Here is a 16,748-nt window from a genome sequence, read left to right on the forward strand (position 1 = left end):
GCCTTTTCGGTCCATTCAAATGTTCGAAGCTTCCAGAAAGTAATTCTAAACCAGTCGCGCCAAAATCGCCATGGAGCATCATCGTACTGAAAGCGTTCCTCGCCAATATAAGCGTCTTTGGCACTGTGTGTGCAATCAACTAATCAATCGTGTCCACCTCCACGGATCTCTTACAATTATATTGTTCTTGCGTATTTCAAAACAGCAAAATTATTTTTCAGTGCCTCCAAGCACCGACACAGCATGCGGTGCATGGTGGTACAAAGATGTACGCTTGTTTCGCCGGTGTGTGAATAGCGACATCTCGGTATACAAGAAACGTCTCCATAAAACTACCCGTCACCAGCGAATTTAGATCGGCTCACCAAGAACGGCAGGGTCAAGGAGAAATCGCTCGTTTCAGGGACAAAGATGGCGACCACACGAGTAGCTTGGCGTCACTTTCCCAGGATCGAGTGCCTTTAGCTATGACGAGAGAAGGTCGGCAATGGCGGCTCCATCCGGCGAATGTTTAAAGCGCCCACACACGATTGCAAGCGGGGCAACTGGCCGCCGCCAGGTCTGTGCCCGAGCAACACCACCTGGACAGAAGGCCTCCACACGCGTCATCATAGTCAGATCGATCGAGGCGAGAGATTGGGCACGAGTGCTGCGTCAGTGTTCGGCTGCGGCTCGTGGCCAATCAGCGCGTCGAAGGTCGGGCTCGGGTCCAATAGCCGACCGAGCGCGATCCGACTGTGATGACGTTTCATAGAAGAAGAGGAAACCATGCGGAGGCCTTCTGTCTAGGTGGTGTTGGCCCGAGGGAGCGAGCCTGTGCAATTGCAAGCTCGCCAAAGCTACGTCCACGCTCCCGCTGCACGTGCTCGCACGCAAGGGGCACACCAGCTGGGCCGCCATGCTTGCAATTGTCTACAGCGACAAAAAAAGAATCGCTCGTAACACGACTCAAACAATATGCAAAGCCCAGGTCCGGAATTACCGGAGATGTTTTCCGTCCCACTTCGGTGGAATCCGATTTAATTCAATGCGCACTCTAAGAAAAAGATTACCAAAAAAAAATGTTGGAAACGTCGTTCTTCTTTTTTTCTTTTTGCGTGTCCGGTGGAAAAGAAAAAAAGAGGAGTTTCCCGTTTTTATCGATTTTACGGGGCGTAGGCTCTATCGGAAATTGAAAGGAGTTTGAAATACCTTCCGTCTTCGCTCGACTTGCACGTGTTTTCTTTCGTTCGCCAGTGCAAGCATTAGTGGGAGATGAAGCAGCAACGAAATGAGCTCATATAATGTGTTTGCTGGATCGACGACGCCATCGGTGACCCTTACATACCTTCACACCTCCCATCTGGTTCCGACACCCTCCAAAAGTTTCCGGGCAAAACGACAACACAATTTTCTCTTCTAAGACCCGAGCTTAAAACGATTCCGTCACAGCGGTTAGTAATCATGGAATGTGTCGGTAGGTAGGTCCATTTCTATCTTTTTCCCGAACTTCGGAGGGCTGGGTTGACGACCTCAATTCAAAAGTAACCGATTATGTTCGTAACCCACAACCCGATTTTTAATGCCTAGAGCTACGACTTTATCTGAGAGTTCTTTGTTCGGGTCAACGTTACTAAAACACTCAGTTGGGAAACTCGCCGTCGAAACTTGGGCCGCTGGCGTCCACCGAGACCGAGCTAAATACGACGACAGCGCCACTCTTTATCATTTGTCTGTACTGTGGTCACCTTGAGCTTTTAAAGAGCATGCTTTTACGTAAAAACAAACGGAAAATACTTTTTGTATGAAATTTATTGGAGTTTAGTACCAAATGATGGGCGCGTGATGTTTTTAAAATCTTTAGGTTGCAGGGTTTTGCGGCACAACTAATATTGTTTTTATACAACCATACCTCAGCGGTGCTTTCAGTTAGCGCGTCTCGACCTAGGGGCATTTTAACTTCGGTAGTAATTCGCGGCGCGTCCGCTGGGGAGACGGGGGTGGCACCCTTGTAACCTCTTCCGCTGTATCTGTTTCGGCGCCAAAATGGCCGATTGAAGCCAAAATAGACGTAGCATGCAGTTCCTCGAGTGGCCACTGCGGGAGAAATGGCGGCGTTGTGTTCGCCATTAGTTCGGTTCTCGAGGACAGATCGGGGCCACTTTTTCAGAACAGTCTCTAAGGTAGTATCCCAACTGAGTGTTTTAGTAACGTTGGTTCGGGTCAACCAGCAGCCGGCCCATTTTCCACCAACGAGGACCCGCACTTATAACTAAAGCCAAAATTAAAAAAAAAAAAAAAAAACGTAGCACGGACGCATATGGGTTAGCACTGACACCGCTGTGGCAATTGGTAACCTCGAATTCAAGTACGTAAAACACCGAGCATGCGCCCACGTCGCAATAAGCCCCCACAAGATACTTTTTCAAAACAGAGGCAAAATACGCATTGCCGTCGAGCAGGGCCGAGCAAACAGCGCCCGGTCACGGTATCCTAGAAGATTCGCGTTTATTCTTACTCGGGGCGTAACTTCTATCATTTCGCCCTAGTTTCTTGTTTTCGAAAGTGCCTGTTCATTCTCACCCCGAACGCTCAATGGTCGAACCTTCTGGGCCGAATTTTCGCGATGCCGACGCACACTAGATAAGGAGCGGCCCGCGACCTTGTCGAGTCAGTCTCGCTCTCGCTTGCCCTTACGCCGCCAAATCGCCGCTCGCTTTTCTCCTCCGTCAACGCTCGTCTTTTATTTCGTTAGGCACAAGTCCGCCTATCAAACCTTTGTTTTTAGTTCACTATCCATCCTCTCGTCGACCTTCCTTTGTGATAAGGTTCAAGGAGGGTCATACACCCACACGAGGCGCTGACGTCACGTCGTCTCGAGGCGCGGCTTTCAACAAAACGCGTGCGGAAACGGGCCACTCCTCGTGAATCCGGTTGCTGCGTGTCGCTTGTTCAGAAACGACCCGGTGGTCTCTATACTCAGTGTCACGAGGTTGAGATGGACCGCGTCGGGCACTACGAGCCGTCGAACCAAATCGACTGCCGTGTGAGCGTCACGTGACCTACTGGAGGGGGCCACGTGACGACGTATCGCAGCGCCGGACCGGCTGCGATGGTTCGTATAGCGCCCACAGCGCTCCAGCGTAGGGCGAAACGGAGCAAAAGACCCGAGACCCTCCTCGGCTTCAGTCGCTTCTCCGAGCACGCCGGTGCAGAGCGGGAAAGTTTGACGCGCACCCGTTGCCAGACTTTCTCCGGCGCTTTCGACGCTGGTGCACTTTCGTGTGGTACGCTCCCGCGTTACAGGAATCTACGCGTCATGGCGCGCGTTTACGGCCGCGGATTCGCGGGGAGGGGGATCCGCGCGGACGGAAAGTAGATTTTGGAGCCGAGTGGAGAACACGACTCGTCGCTTGCGGAGAATCTGGATCAGTCCGGAACTCATCTCCAGATTTTCCGCCAGTGTCGAGTCGATTTCGCCACCCGACACCAAAATCCCCTTTCCACCCGCGGATCTGCGAGTGAAAAGCCGCCGTTCAGGCCCATTCGCGCCTTGTGACATCCGCGCTTCGTATGTCAACTGCAGAGCTACACCTTGGTGCGAAGCACGGATATCCCGGTCGCTCCTGTCGTAAGCCGGCGTTAAGCTTCCGCCGTAACATAACGCAACGTAAGCAAACGGTGCTGCGTGCACCAGCCTTTAGGGCAACCTGCTCCGAGCCATTCGCATAAGGCGCATTAAACAAAGGGATAGAAGAGAGCGTGCAAGAGAGTCCGCAGTTGCACTTACGTGGGCGGGGCTGGAGCTGGACGACGAGCAGTCTGCCGCCGGCATCCCGCTGTCTCCCTGCAAAGGACACGAGGAGAGGGCTCAGCTCACCGCACTCGACACTCTCGGCGAGGACCAATGTCTGCACAAGGACCAAGAGGTGGCAGGGAATCGGTCCGTGACCCGTCGCTCCCTGTCTCCACTCGGGAAACACCTAAAGGAGTTATCCCTACTCCGTTTTATACTTGGCGTACAATGATCCGAGAGCGGCCGGCGCGGCCCACTCAGGCAGGAGCGTTTCATCGCGTTTTTTTTCCCCTTTACGTATATATATATATTTATATATACTTCGTCTCACGTTAGAATAAACTACAGTTAGCCGCGCATGCTAAAAGCGCGAGCTAGCTGCTTTGCATGAAGCGTCGACGGCTGCACGAGTACTCGTGCAGCGAGTGTGCCAGTCAATAAGACCGTCAAGGCTAGCCGCTCGCGCTTGCACAACCTAAAAAAAATAAGGTGTTTGTCATAAGACAGCGGGATGCAACGCCAGGGAAAACAATGCAATCAGTGCGATAATTTCAAAGGGTCAGCTGAAACAACAGTCTTTTCAAAACACGTCGTTAACGCGACGTCTTTAAAAAAAAGATCGCATAAACTAAAAGTAAATAATTGCACCGATCGCCCATCCCGTTCATTCCTAATTCTACCCTTCCTTTTTTTTCTTTTCTTCATGTTTATTTGTGCGCGTAGCACAGCAACTTTCCTGCTCTTTCACTATGTCTCTCGGCACGAAGAGTGCCGAAAATCGCATTCGACTTGGAAGCACAAGGCCCGAAAGTGTATTTGGGAAGTTCTCAAAATACAAATATTTTAAATGCGGAATTTTGCTGAAGTATCTACATAACAAAACGTGGAAACAGCGCGAAATAAACGAAGGACAGGAACGAGAAGTGAACGAACAGAACGCTAACTGCCAACTGAAGTTTATTCCTGCGAGGAACAGAAAGGAAGACATAAAAGATGCAAGAGAGATCAAAGATCATCCACCCCCTCGAGACGCGCCCCAACACTCGAAGATATCTGCCGAATTTCTGGATAAAAGACACTTCTTCATTCGCCAGAGCCCCGGACGGGGCACTAACACTCGTGTCCGCTCCGTAGAAAAGACGCCTCATCAATTTCTCGAGTCACTTTGTTTTGGTGACTAGCCGGAATCTTAATCTCCGTGAATCGTCCGCTCGCCTCCGCAGCCTCCGGGGTCGCCTCCGTCCTCTGCCACAGCGTGTTCTAAACAACCACGCAGTTCCCAGAATTTATTACGGCTCCACGTATAGGGGGCTGCACATTTCGCAACCCGCTATATATACGTACACACCCAGGGTTCCGGTCCAAAGCGCTGGCCGTGGCCAAACACGGTGGCCAAACACGGCGAAACCCCAAGGCACGATCGGCGACCAGGGCTCCGCGAAGGTGCAAACCGGCTGTGCGGTGGTTGACGCGAACAGCTACCGCCGAGTTATACGCATTCCGGCCTTTCGTACTTCCTAATAAGCAACTCCAGTAGAGCGTCGTAAATCGGCGCCTTCCTTAATTAAACTCCTTCCCTCTGTGCAGGATGACGCACGTGACTGCAGCGAAGCGAGCGCGGGAGGTTTGCACGTGCGGCACAGGTGGGCAAGTGCGCGAGACATTTACGGAAGGATTAGGTCATCCTGGGGACGTCCGCAGAGCCAATCAGGTATGCGGCCTGCTGGGGCGGCTTCCTCACTGCCCGTCCTCGGCTGCTTTGTTTGACCACGCTGGTTGGAACACCTCATTGACTGCTATGTGTCCCGTACGTCCAAAGCGGTGCAAAGGCGGCAACAAATAGCGTCACAGCAGCCGCACGCTAGAAGATCGCGTGTGGCGACCCTTGCGGTCGGTCGTACGCATGCTGGGGGAAAAGCCGAGCTGACGCGACGGTTGTTGTCGTCGCGGCGTCCCGACTCGTGGCTGCTAAAACTTCCGTAGACTGTTCAGCTGGAGCAAGACCTGTGGCCGACGGGTGTCTGCTATTGGCGACGTGCGCGATCGAAAACGTCGCTGTGGTCGTCCTGGTTAGAAAATTTTGTTTACAACAGGGGTGTCATGACTAGAAAGCCACGATCGGCGGAATGTTGACTGTGACGTCAGCAAAGGGTTTCTCATCGACGGAAATGAGAGGAATGGGAAAAATTCCCTTTTGGAGGTGTTGGCAGCGTTGGTATCAGAGCGCTATGATTTCAAGCTTCCACCATGCCCATTACAAACACAGTTGAACTTGTCGTCCGCGAGGTAATGACGTCACGAGAAGGAACCATACAAGAGCGTCACCAAAACATCTCGCAACTAATATTGTGCGGCAGCCAGAATCGCGACAGGCAAGAGGATGAAACTCTTACGATGTCGTCAGGCGGAAATCGAGGACCACTTTTGATGACGCGGTACACACACCAGTTCGAGACTCCTTTCGGGCTTTGAGTTTTACACTCTCAGAAATGGGGGTGTAGTACTTACACCCCCTGTTCCATATATAACACCCCCAAAACTACATTTCGACGTCCAGTCCACTGACGTCGAACGCGCGATAGCAACTTTCGCGAGCGGCTGGATAGTCGAGTGATGCAACCTATTAAAATTGCTAATGTACGAATTAAAGACTACCGGAAAAAACTCGAGATTTAGTGGGCCCCGCTGCAAAACCCAAGTGATTTTTTTTTCTTTAGTCTGTCACGCAGAAACAATAACTCAAAGCGAGTGAGTGTTTTTTTTTTCTTTTTTTCCTAAGGAGCAGTAGTTTGGCGGTTTTCCATCGTACTATTCTGCTGACGTCAGGACTCGTCCATGTGAAGCAGACAAGGGGGAGTCCATCGGTGCAAAGAAACTGCTGTTGCCACCCGCTTCTTCTCAGCGTGCTCTGATTGGCGAGGAGAGAACGCCCGCTCGCTTAGAGCTATTTAGTTCCTGCGTGACTGTAGATTAGCTATTTCATAAGCTATATCACACAGCTACCAATCTGCTCGTAAAAGTTGGTATCGTCAGTTGGACGTCATAGACTGAACGTCGAAAAGTAGTTTTCGGGCTGTTGTATACGGGACAAGAGGTCTCAGTACCACACCCCTCTATGTCCGAGAGTTGCTCCTCGGCGGAGGAACAACTCGCGTCGTCGAAGCTTTCGCGTTAATCGTTCCGCTCGATCTAGGTTCAACGGACGCAAACTCGCCAGCCCAAACCATCGTCGGCCCCGGAAGTCCGACGACGCAGCGTCGCGAACGTCCAACTTCCGTCCCGCCAAACGCCATCTCCGCTCAACCCCAGAGGCTGACAGTGCGCTGGAAGCTACCAGACCCCTTCGGACCAATCGTACATCTATCTTTCTCCACGTGATCTCGCTGCCGCCCACACGCGCGCACCAAGTCAGGGGATGAGAGGGAAATAGTTGATTCAAGTCCGTCGAGCGGTTAGCTCTCCCCGCACTGTCAGCTTAGGATCGAACAAAGCGTAGTGTCGCTCGAGAGCTCTGGCTCCCGGATCGTCGAATCCGGGCAGATAAGGCCCGGTGCTCCCTCCAGCCCTAGGCCAGCCAGCTGAGACCGGAGGGGACTCCGAGTGCGAACGGGACGACGACTGTTTTTCCTCCGATCTGAGAGGGCGGCGAGTATTCCCCGAGACCCGATAAGGGCAGCGTCCAGCGGAACGCCCCCTCCTCGGAAGCGTCGGTGCGCGCTCCCGAGGTGCGTGGCCAGAGCCGACGGTCTAACGACGCCCCGATAACAGCCACGGAGCGATCCATCAATGCGCGATCGATGCGCTCGACGCCGCCGTTGCTGGTCCCGCCGATCACGCGGAGGAGGGACCCTGGCCGCAGCAGTGACCGCGGTCACCAGCAACGGGGCAGGTATACAGTGCGTGACACTGTCAGCGCCAACAGGTATCGCGGGTTCTTCCGTCTCAAAGCGTTCGATGCCTTCTGACTGAAAAAGCATTCGACGTAAAATAAAGAAAACAGTAAAAAAAAAAAAAAAAAAAAAAGAGGCCGAATAAGCGTTTTGGAAACGCTATCTGCCGGAGAGTCGCCCAGCTGCCAAGCTGATTTCGCCTCTCGGTTCAGCTGCGTCGATGGGTCTCGTCAAGGCCAAGCTTCCGCATCGCGTGTCGACACGCGTCTCGCTCCAGCTGCTAGCGCCGAAAACAGTTGCCTCCCGGCTTGGCACGACTGTGACACCTTAATTGCTCTGAGGTGCTTAAAGGCCGACATGCAACTTCGGCTTTCTGCAAAGTTGATGATCCTTGTTAGCGCATCCCCTTTCCTAAGCTGCGAGGGAAGCCGAGTTGGGGCAAGGTAAAAAGTGGAGAGGATATCGGAAAGGCTGAGGCGGGCAAGAGGGGAAAGCGCGATGTGCGCCCGGCACAAAGGGCTGTCATTGTTCTTTTCTAATAAAGGCGGTCATGAAAGCTGCTAGTGTGGTCCAGTGCTCGTTCACGTCACTAATGTAAGTGGTAAACTTTGGTGACCTCAAACACCCTTTCGAAGGGAAACCGCTGATGTCGTGTTTGCTCCGTGTACGTTCGGGCAGGGGTGATACGCTTAAAGTGTCGTTCACACTCTTGCGACCGAGTTAGACCGAGAGAGACCAGACCGGTTTTTAAGTCTTTCGCGACTTCTTAGGACCGGATGCGCTGCAGCGCGGACCTGGTCCTAAGAGATCGCAAGAGGCTTAAAAACCGGTGTGGTCTCTTTCGGTCTTACTCGGTCGCAAGCAGGAATGCCTGCACCCACACCCAAAGATAAAAAGGAGGAAAAAGGTACCAAGGTTTTCCTCCCTTCTACTGACGCGCCCCCAAGCGGACGCTAGACGCAGGAAGAAACGAGACGCTATTCTCCTTCTGCAGGCAGACGATTAGAAAGGTTCCGTCTTCCGGCCTCATCTTCTTCTGGTTTCGCTTTTCGAGCACGTCGGGCGCGTTGTTTAATAAATGTTTTTGAGTTGATCGAGCTTCAGCGGCAGCGAAGGCCGCCTGTACTTACAGGCGGCCTTTGAAACAGTTAAAACATGCAGAACATTTCGTTTGCAACGACGTTTTTACCATTAATTTTGTCAAACTAGCAAACGAAGCCTTCAGAAACAACGAAGTTCCGGAGCAGTGCCAGCAGCGCCACGTACACACTTGGTTAAGATGGCCGTCTCCGGATTGCGGAAGCATGCGGAACGACGTGACGACGTTGACAACGTTACGGGAATCAGGCAGACTGTGTTCAAGACAAGCAGGTTTTGCTGCCGGGTGCCTGCGTATCGTCTGTGCTGCGTGCGTCTCTGTTTCCTGGTGCCAACCGACGATCCAAATGGTTTGGTATTTCTGCGTGTCAGCAACATTGGGGACTTTTTAGCAAACCGTTGCCGTGCTCCGCGTACCGCACGATCGGAGCCTTTGAAGCATGCTTTTAAGCGCGGAGTCCCGCGGTCACGGTACCACCCGGGCGTGCGCTTAAAAGCATGCTTCAAAGGCTCCCGTAGTGCGGTACGCGCAGCACAGCAACGGTTTGCTAAAGGTCCCTATCCAAGCAACATTGTGATGGCGGTGTTGTGCGTTAAGAACGAAGACTGGAATCGTCGCCGATGTGACCGTGTGTTCGCGCATAAGTGGTGTAACAGGAAGGTGAGGTAAACTGTCGGGCATTGATGCCACCTGTTAGGCCGTAATCGGAGGGGGCGCGGTGTCGGAGGTTGACATTCTGCTTTACATTAAAGGGTTGCAGGCTGCTTGAGGGATTACGGTGCAATCGATCGACGTGCAGATAGTCATGTTGGAACGCTGGTCTAAACCAGCTCCTATCGTACAGTGATCAATGTGCCTGTGTCTGAGATATCCTGTCGTCCCCTCCCCAAGAGCGATTGCGCTCTGAGGGAAAGGAGTCTTGAAATATGACGGAAGGTACGGATATTTACAGTTTCAAATTTAGCATTAAGGGGGGATGGGAGGCAAAATCGACAAAAAAAAAGCTATCCTTTTTTTTTCCTTTTTGCTGTTTAAATATATTATTGTTTCGGGAAAAACTGCCCTTGAAGTGGAACGCTGGGATGAGCGGTAGAAGTTTTCGACCTCACCACGGGGGTAGCTGCGTACACCTAAAGCCTTGTTCACACTGCATCATACAAAAGACAATCTGCAGACAGATTCGAACGCGAGTCACGGCGAGATCCGTGCTTCAAATGCCGCATGGCAATGAGCCCAAGGAGGAAACTTGGCGCGCGGCATTCGAACCTTGATATTGCGGTGACTGGTGTTTACAGACTGTCTTTTCACTATGTATGAGCAGCAGCGCAGGCAAGTACTTTCGTACACTGTACTTGAAGTACTACTTCAAGTAGGTTTAGAAAACGTACTTTACTTGAAGTGCATTCTCTGAGTATGTGGCTGTACTTCACTCGATTATTTTTCCCGGTACTTTCCGAGAAAAGTACAACTATCTACTTCAATATACAATCCCCAATTTCGAAAAAAAAAAAAAATTGTGCATCGTCATGTAAAAATGCCCTCTCGTCTATCGATGCGTCAGCTGATAATTTCTCTGAGTGAAGTAATGGCAGCTATTAGACCGATACAAACACCAGTGCCTTAAATAGTTCGTCAGCGAGAGTCAAAGAACTATACCGCTTATCCAATATTCGCCGCCATTTCCTAAAACAAATACTGATGCACCCCGACTACCTCTGGGGCAATGCATACCAATTAAAAAAAAACTATATATGAGAGTATAAGGGCATCATACAATATTGTGCTAACAAGTCCTTGTACCTTGAAAGCACATTGTATTTACAGTACTTTAGTTCAAGTACATTGCACCCAGTGTATACTTACTACTTTGCTAGTCAAGTACATAACCTCTCATTTACTGTACTTTACTTCAAGCACTTTTCAGATGTACTTTACCCAACACTGATGACCAGAGTGACCAACACCTGCCACAAGTCGCGGCTTTGACGGCATTCATGTTGGTCGAGAAGCGATTTCTCTGTCCGTAAAGCATCGCTTCCAGTTGAGTGAATTTCACTGGGAGTTTCTCGAATTAATCTCTACGGGGATTAATTCAAGGCGACAATTGCGGCCGGACGGGAAGAACACAAATAGAAAAACAGATACTACGACAGAAAAACTGGTGACCATTCGCGCCATTCTACCACGTGCAGTGCAGGGAAGCAAACGCATGGCTTGGAACCGCAGTGAAGCGGCTCGTCTTATAGGCTTTCAAATAATTATGGCATGCGTTCAGGTTGATGTTTATATTTGTTGTGTATATGTGTGTTCTCCCACTATGTGAACTGTTCTCCCTGTATGTGAACATTTTCTTTGGCCGCAGCGGCAGCAGGAGCGCCACAAGTCTTATTTCTGCTCCCAACGTTACAGGCGTTTCCAGCCAGCCGCTGTATCATCGATCGTGGACACGCGCTGAAGGACATCTTATCAGCGCTGCAAACACAGCAGGCCCCTGATTCGACGAGCGGGAACAGGATCTACAGGCCGCCAGGGAACTGTGCTACAAGAACCGACGGACCAGGGATACCACCGTTTTGGCAGCAGCGGCAGCAGGAGTGCCACAAGTCTTATTTCTGCTCGCAACGTTACAGGCGTTTCCAGCCAGCCGCTGTATCATCGATCGTGGACACGCGCTGAAGGACATCTTATCAGCGCTGCAAACACAGCAGGCCCCTGATTCGACGAGCGGCAACAAGAGCTACAGGCCGCCAGGGAACTGTGCTACAAGAACCGACGGACCAGGGATACCACCGTTTTGGCAGCAGCGGCAGCAGGAGCGCCACAAGTCTTATTTCTGCTCGCAACGTTACAGGCGTTTCAAGCCAGCCTCTGTATCATCGATCGTGGACACGCGCTGAAGGACATCTTATTTGCGCTGCAAACACAGCAGGCCCCTGATTCGACGAGCGGCAAGCGGAGCTACAGGCCGCCAGGGAACTGTGCTACAAGAACCGACGGACCGGGGATACCACCGTTTTGGCAGCAGCGGCAGCAGGAGTGCCACAAGTCTTATTTCTGCTCGCAACGTTACAGGCGTTTCCAGCCAGCCGCTGTATCATCGATCGTGGACACGCGCTGAAGGACACCTTATTTGCGCTGCAAACACAGCAGGCCCCTGATTCGACGAGCGGCAACAGGAGCTACAGGCCGCCAGGGAACTGTGCTACTAGAACCGACGGACCAGGGATACCACCGTTTTGGCAGCAGCGGCAGCAGGAGCGCCACAAGTCTTATTTCTGCTCGCAAAATTACAGGCGTTTCCAGCCAGCCGCTGTATCATCGATCGTGGACACGCGCTGAAGGACATCTTATCAGCGCTGCAAACACAGCAGGCCCCTGATTCATCGAGCGGCAACAGGAGCTACAGGCCGCCAGGGAACTGTGCTACTAAAACCGACGGACCAGGGATACCACCGTTTTGGCAGCAGCGGTAGCACGAGCGCCACAAGTCTTATTTCTGCTCGCAAAATTACAGGCGTTTCCAGCCAGCCGCTGTATCATCGATCGTGGACACGCGCTGAAGGACATCTTATCAGCGCTGCGAACACAGCAGGCCCCTGATTCGACGAGCGGCAACAGGAGCTACAGGCCGCCAGGGAGCTGTGCTACTAGAACCGACGGACCAGGGATACCACCGTTTTGGCAGCAGCGGCAGCAGGAGCGCCACAAGTCTTATTTCTGCTCGCAAAATTACAGGCGTTTCCAGCCAGCCGCTGTATCATCGATCGTGGACACGCGCTGAAGGACATCTTATCAGCGCTGCAAACACAGCAGGCCCCTGATTCGACGAGCGAAAACAGGAGCTACAGGCCGCCAGGGAACCGTGCTACTAGAACCGACGGACCAGGGATACCACCGTTTTGGCAGCAGCGGCAGCGGGAGCGCCACAAGTCTTATTTCTGCTCGCAACGTTACAGGCGTTTCCATGGCCAGCCGCTGTATCCTCGATCGTGGACACGCGCTGAAGGACATCTTATCAGCGCTGCAAACACAGCAGGCCCCTGATTCGACGAGCGAAAACAGGAGCTACAGGCCGCCAGGGAACTGTGCTACTAGAACCGACGGACCAGGGATACCACCGTTTTGGCAGCAGCGGCAGCAGGAGCGCCACAAGTCTTATTTCTGCTCGCAACGTTACAGGCGTTTCCAGCCAGCCGCTGTATCATCGATCGTGGACACGCGCTGAAGGACATCTTATCAGCGCTGCAAACACAGCAGGCCCCTGATTCGACGAGCGGCAACAGGAGCTACAGGCTGCCAGGGAACTGTGCTACTAGAACCGACGGACCAGGGATACCACCGTTTTGGCAGCAGGGGCAGCAGGAGTGCCACAAGTCTTATTTCTCCTCGCAACGTTACAGGTTGGAAATCTGTTCTATTTCTTAGTATTTCACTCGTGCTATTCATTGTTGACTATTGCAGCTGCTGCCTCACTGTCTGCCGTTGTGTTTGAAACTGCCTCATTGTACTAGCCCGACAATGTGACGGTTCTTGGTAACCTAGTGTGTTGCATATATCATGGCTGACACTTGCTTATGTTGCGATGACGAACTTACAGACGAAGATGGTTCAATGAAATGCGCAGAATGTGGTTACCATTATCCCTTTGGTAGTTGTTCTGGCGTCTACGAATCAACCTTTAAATCGAAAGTTGAAATCTGGCGGAAGGCATGGCGTTACCAGACATGTAAGACCGCCAAGTCGAGGAGCAGTCAGGGTGAAAAACCGAAGCAAGATGGAAGCAACTTGGCAGCTGTCATCATTGGCATAAACCAGAAACTTAGCACCCTCATGGAACTAAAAGATACTGTCTTGGCGATCGAAGTGTCCATAAACATGATGTCGACGCAGTATGACGAAATTCTCAAACAGATCCGTCAACATGACACCGAGATAAAGGATATAAAGAAGAGGGTGGCTAACATGGAAAACCAAGATAAAGAAGTAAATATGCAACAAATGACGCAGGACATAAACGCACTCGAGTGGCAAACCAGAAAGATGAATCTTGAAATCCACGGAATTTTGGTCCCTGAGCGCGAAAACCTTAGCAACAAAATCAACCCGGGTGGCTGCAAAGCTGGGTATGCCCGTGCTCACTGATAGCGAAATTGTTGCGTTGCACAGGCTTCCAACTCGGCCAGATAAAGTTGCCGGCATCATTGTGCGCCTTGCAAAACAGTCAGCCCGGGATCAATGGTAGGAAAAAAAAGAAAAGTTTGGACCGAACGGGGAAGGATGGCTACATCCTTGAAAATCTAACGAGGCAAAACCGCGCCCTGCTCTGGGCAGATAAGGAATGGCAAAGCAACATGACTCGTCTTTAGTCTTTATTAATTTGGCTCTGGAGAGCCGCGGCACCGCGGAAAGGCAGCAGCCCGTACCATGGAGGCCCGCGGTGCCGCGTCTAGTGAACATGATAATGTGACGAGTATATACATGGCACAGGAACGGGAAAATCTTCATGAGGCGGAGGGAAGCTAGGTGACGCAGCGATCGTTATCAAATGTGAGACGGACTTGGAACGATTGACGTGAGGGAATTTAGGTCTTGTTTTCTGCGTGTTACTTCTTTTTTAATCATGGCAAAACAAAACTACTTTTTTCCGTCAGAATTAAGGTCTTACCTAGGAAATTAGTACTCCAGTTCTTTTAAATGTATTCATTTAAATACTCGGTCCGCTAGAAAGAAAACTGTGGAGCTTGGTATGTTTTTTGATGAGCTTTGTTTTTTGTTTGATATTATTATGCTATCATAGACGTGGTATACTGATGAAAGCGACGTTTTTGAATTACCAATGTATACGAGCTATTTTTTGAACAGATCAACTGGTCGTGGAGGTGGTGTGTCGCTAATTGTTCCGAATAATACTTGCTGCGCAATGGTGGACGAATTCTCATGCGTTAATAAAGACTTTGAAAGTGCTATCCTTGCTTGTAAATCACAGCATGATATCGGTATTCTACAGACCGCCGGTCTGTAGTAACGGTGTAAAACCTTTAATGTTCGCGAGCCCTTAATTTTCGCGAATTTCGCGAATTGAAGAATTCGCGAAATTTAAGGGCGCGCGAAAATTTCGGTCCTTAAGATTTTCAATGCAGGCGTCTGGAATTCGCGAAATTTAGTGGCCGCGATTATGTCATCTGTGACCGACTCGCGAAAAATAGGGGCCGCGAAAAGAAAGGGTTTTACAGTATACCGCAACAGACTTACAAAAGAACTCAAAAGCGCTAGAGATAAATACTCTAACTTATTTTTTCATCAGCTAAGCGGACGGACATCTTATGGAAAAAATTAACAATGTTCTTAATCGTTCATCTGAAATAAAACGAATTAATAAAAATCTGCATAGTTAATGCAGAACTAAAAGAGCAAGAGTTAGCAAACGCCTTTAATAATCATTGTGTGAACTTGCCGAGAAATAGACCTGATGAAAATGCTTGCTCATATATTGAAAACAAGAATGAGCAGTCCATATTTCTTGAGCCAGTTGTAGATACGGAGGTGACGCTGACGTTTTTATCACTAAAGAACAGTGCAAGTTGTGACGCTGACAGCATGCTGACAGCATGGATTTAGTATCACCCGGTTTAACGCATATTTTTAACTCGTGTCTGCAGTGCGGGGTCTTCCCTGAAAAAAAAAAAAATGCAGATTGCCAGGGTAACTGTTTTGTATAAAAAGGGCAATAAGAAGGACATGGGGAATTATAGACATATTTCAATTATATCGGTGTTTTCCAAGGGATTCGAAAAAAATCTTGCTTTCAAGACTGATGAAGTTTTCGGATAAACACAATAAAATCACTCCGTCACAGTTAGTTTCGTAAGGGCCGATCTACAGAACTCACTCTCCTAGAGCAGAAAGAATATATTTTGCAAAGTTTAGGGGATAAAAAATGACCCTCGGGATTTTTATTGATTTCACCAAAGCACTTGATTATTTAAATCATAGACAGCTCATAAAAAAAAAAAAACTAGAAAAGTACGGGATGGGTGGAACCGCGTCAGCGCTCATTTCGTCATACGCTCATCATAAACAGTACGTTTATATTAACGGCTATTGTTCTGACATTAAACCAATCGTATCCGGTATCCCACAAGGCAGCATTCTGGGCCCTTTTTTTGGTTAATTTATATATTAATGGCATTGTTAATGTAAATAAAAGTACAAAATTTGTGATTTAAAGGAGACTGCTGTCTTGAACTAGTAAATAGGGCTTATCAAACTCTTCATGAGCTGGGTAGCTCTAACGCGCTAAAAAATTAAACGTGAACAAAACCAAGGCTGTTTTGTTTCAACCAAAAAATAAAAATGCCTCTTTCACAACAAATATCGTGTTGGATTCGACCAAAATTGAAGTTTTGACTCGCTTCAAAACGCTTGGTATTATATTCACGGAACGAATGACGTGGGATGACCATGTAAATCATGATTTGGTGAAGTTATCACGGGTCGTTAGCATATTATGCCGCCATCGCTCCATTCTGCCAGCAAGTGTTAAATTAATCATCTACAACTCTTCAATTTTCTCACATGTGCACTACCGCCATCTTGTCTCGGGGATTACTAGTAATGCAAATTTAAATACGATACTTGTGCTCCAGAAAGAAATAGTACGACTTATAAGTAATGTTTCATATGATCACACAAGCAGATCTCTTTTCGAAAGTTTGAATGTATTGCATGTGACAGTTTATATAAATACCGTTTATGCCTAAGTTACAAGTCCGAAGTCATGAAACATATATGTTATCTTGTCCACCCAGCGTCTCTGACGAGGAGATATCCAATATATTCAACTCGCAACACAGAAAACTGGAAAGTGCCAAATATCAGAACTACTTACGGTGAGCAGATGTTATCGAATGTATTACGCTGGCTACTAATTATCTGAACACTCAAAATATGGAACTCCTAACATCGATGCCGAAAGAAATCCAAT

The 16,748-nt window shown here is 49.8% G+C and overlaps 1 protein-coding gene across 2 annotated transcripts in view; it reads right to left on the reverse strand.

The window, feature by feature from the left end:
* The window catches only part of LOC8028096 (protein O-mannosyl-transferase Tmtc3), a 328,600-nt gene that overhangs the window by 222,395 nt on the left and 89,457 nt on the right, over nucleotides 1-16,748 (reverse strand). For both annotated transcript variants that reach the window (XM_042293455.1, XM_040214192.2), the window contains one exon: nucleotides 3,770-3,826. In XM_042293455.1, the coding sequence (XP_042149389.1) occupies nucleotides 3,770-3,826 (57 nt within the window). The remainder of the gene's footprint in view (nucleotides 1-3,769; nucleotides 3,827-16,748) is intronic.

The sequence above is a fragment of the Ixodes scapularis genome, unplaced genomic scaffold (genome assembly GCF_016920785.2).
Source record: "Ixodes scapularis isolate PalLabHiFi unplaced genomic scaffold, ASM1692078v2 PGA_scaffold4__175_contigs__length_147842914, whole genome shotgun sequence".
Lineage (NCBI taxonomy): Eukaryota > Metazoa > Arthropoda > Arachnida > Ixodida > Ixodidae > Ixodes > Ixodes scapularis.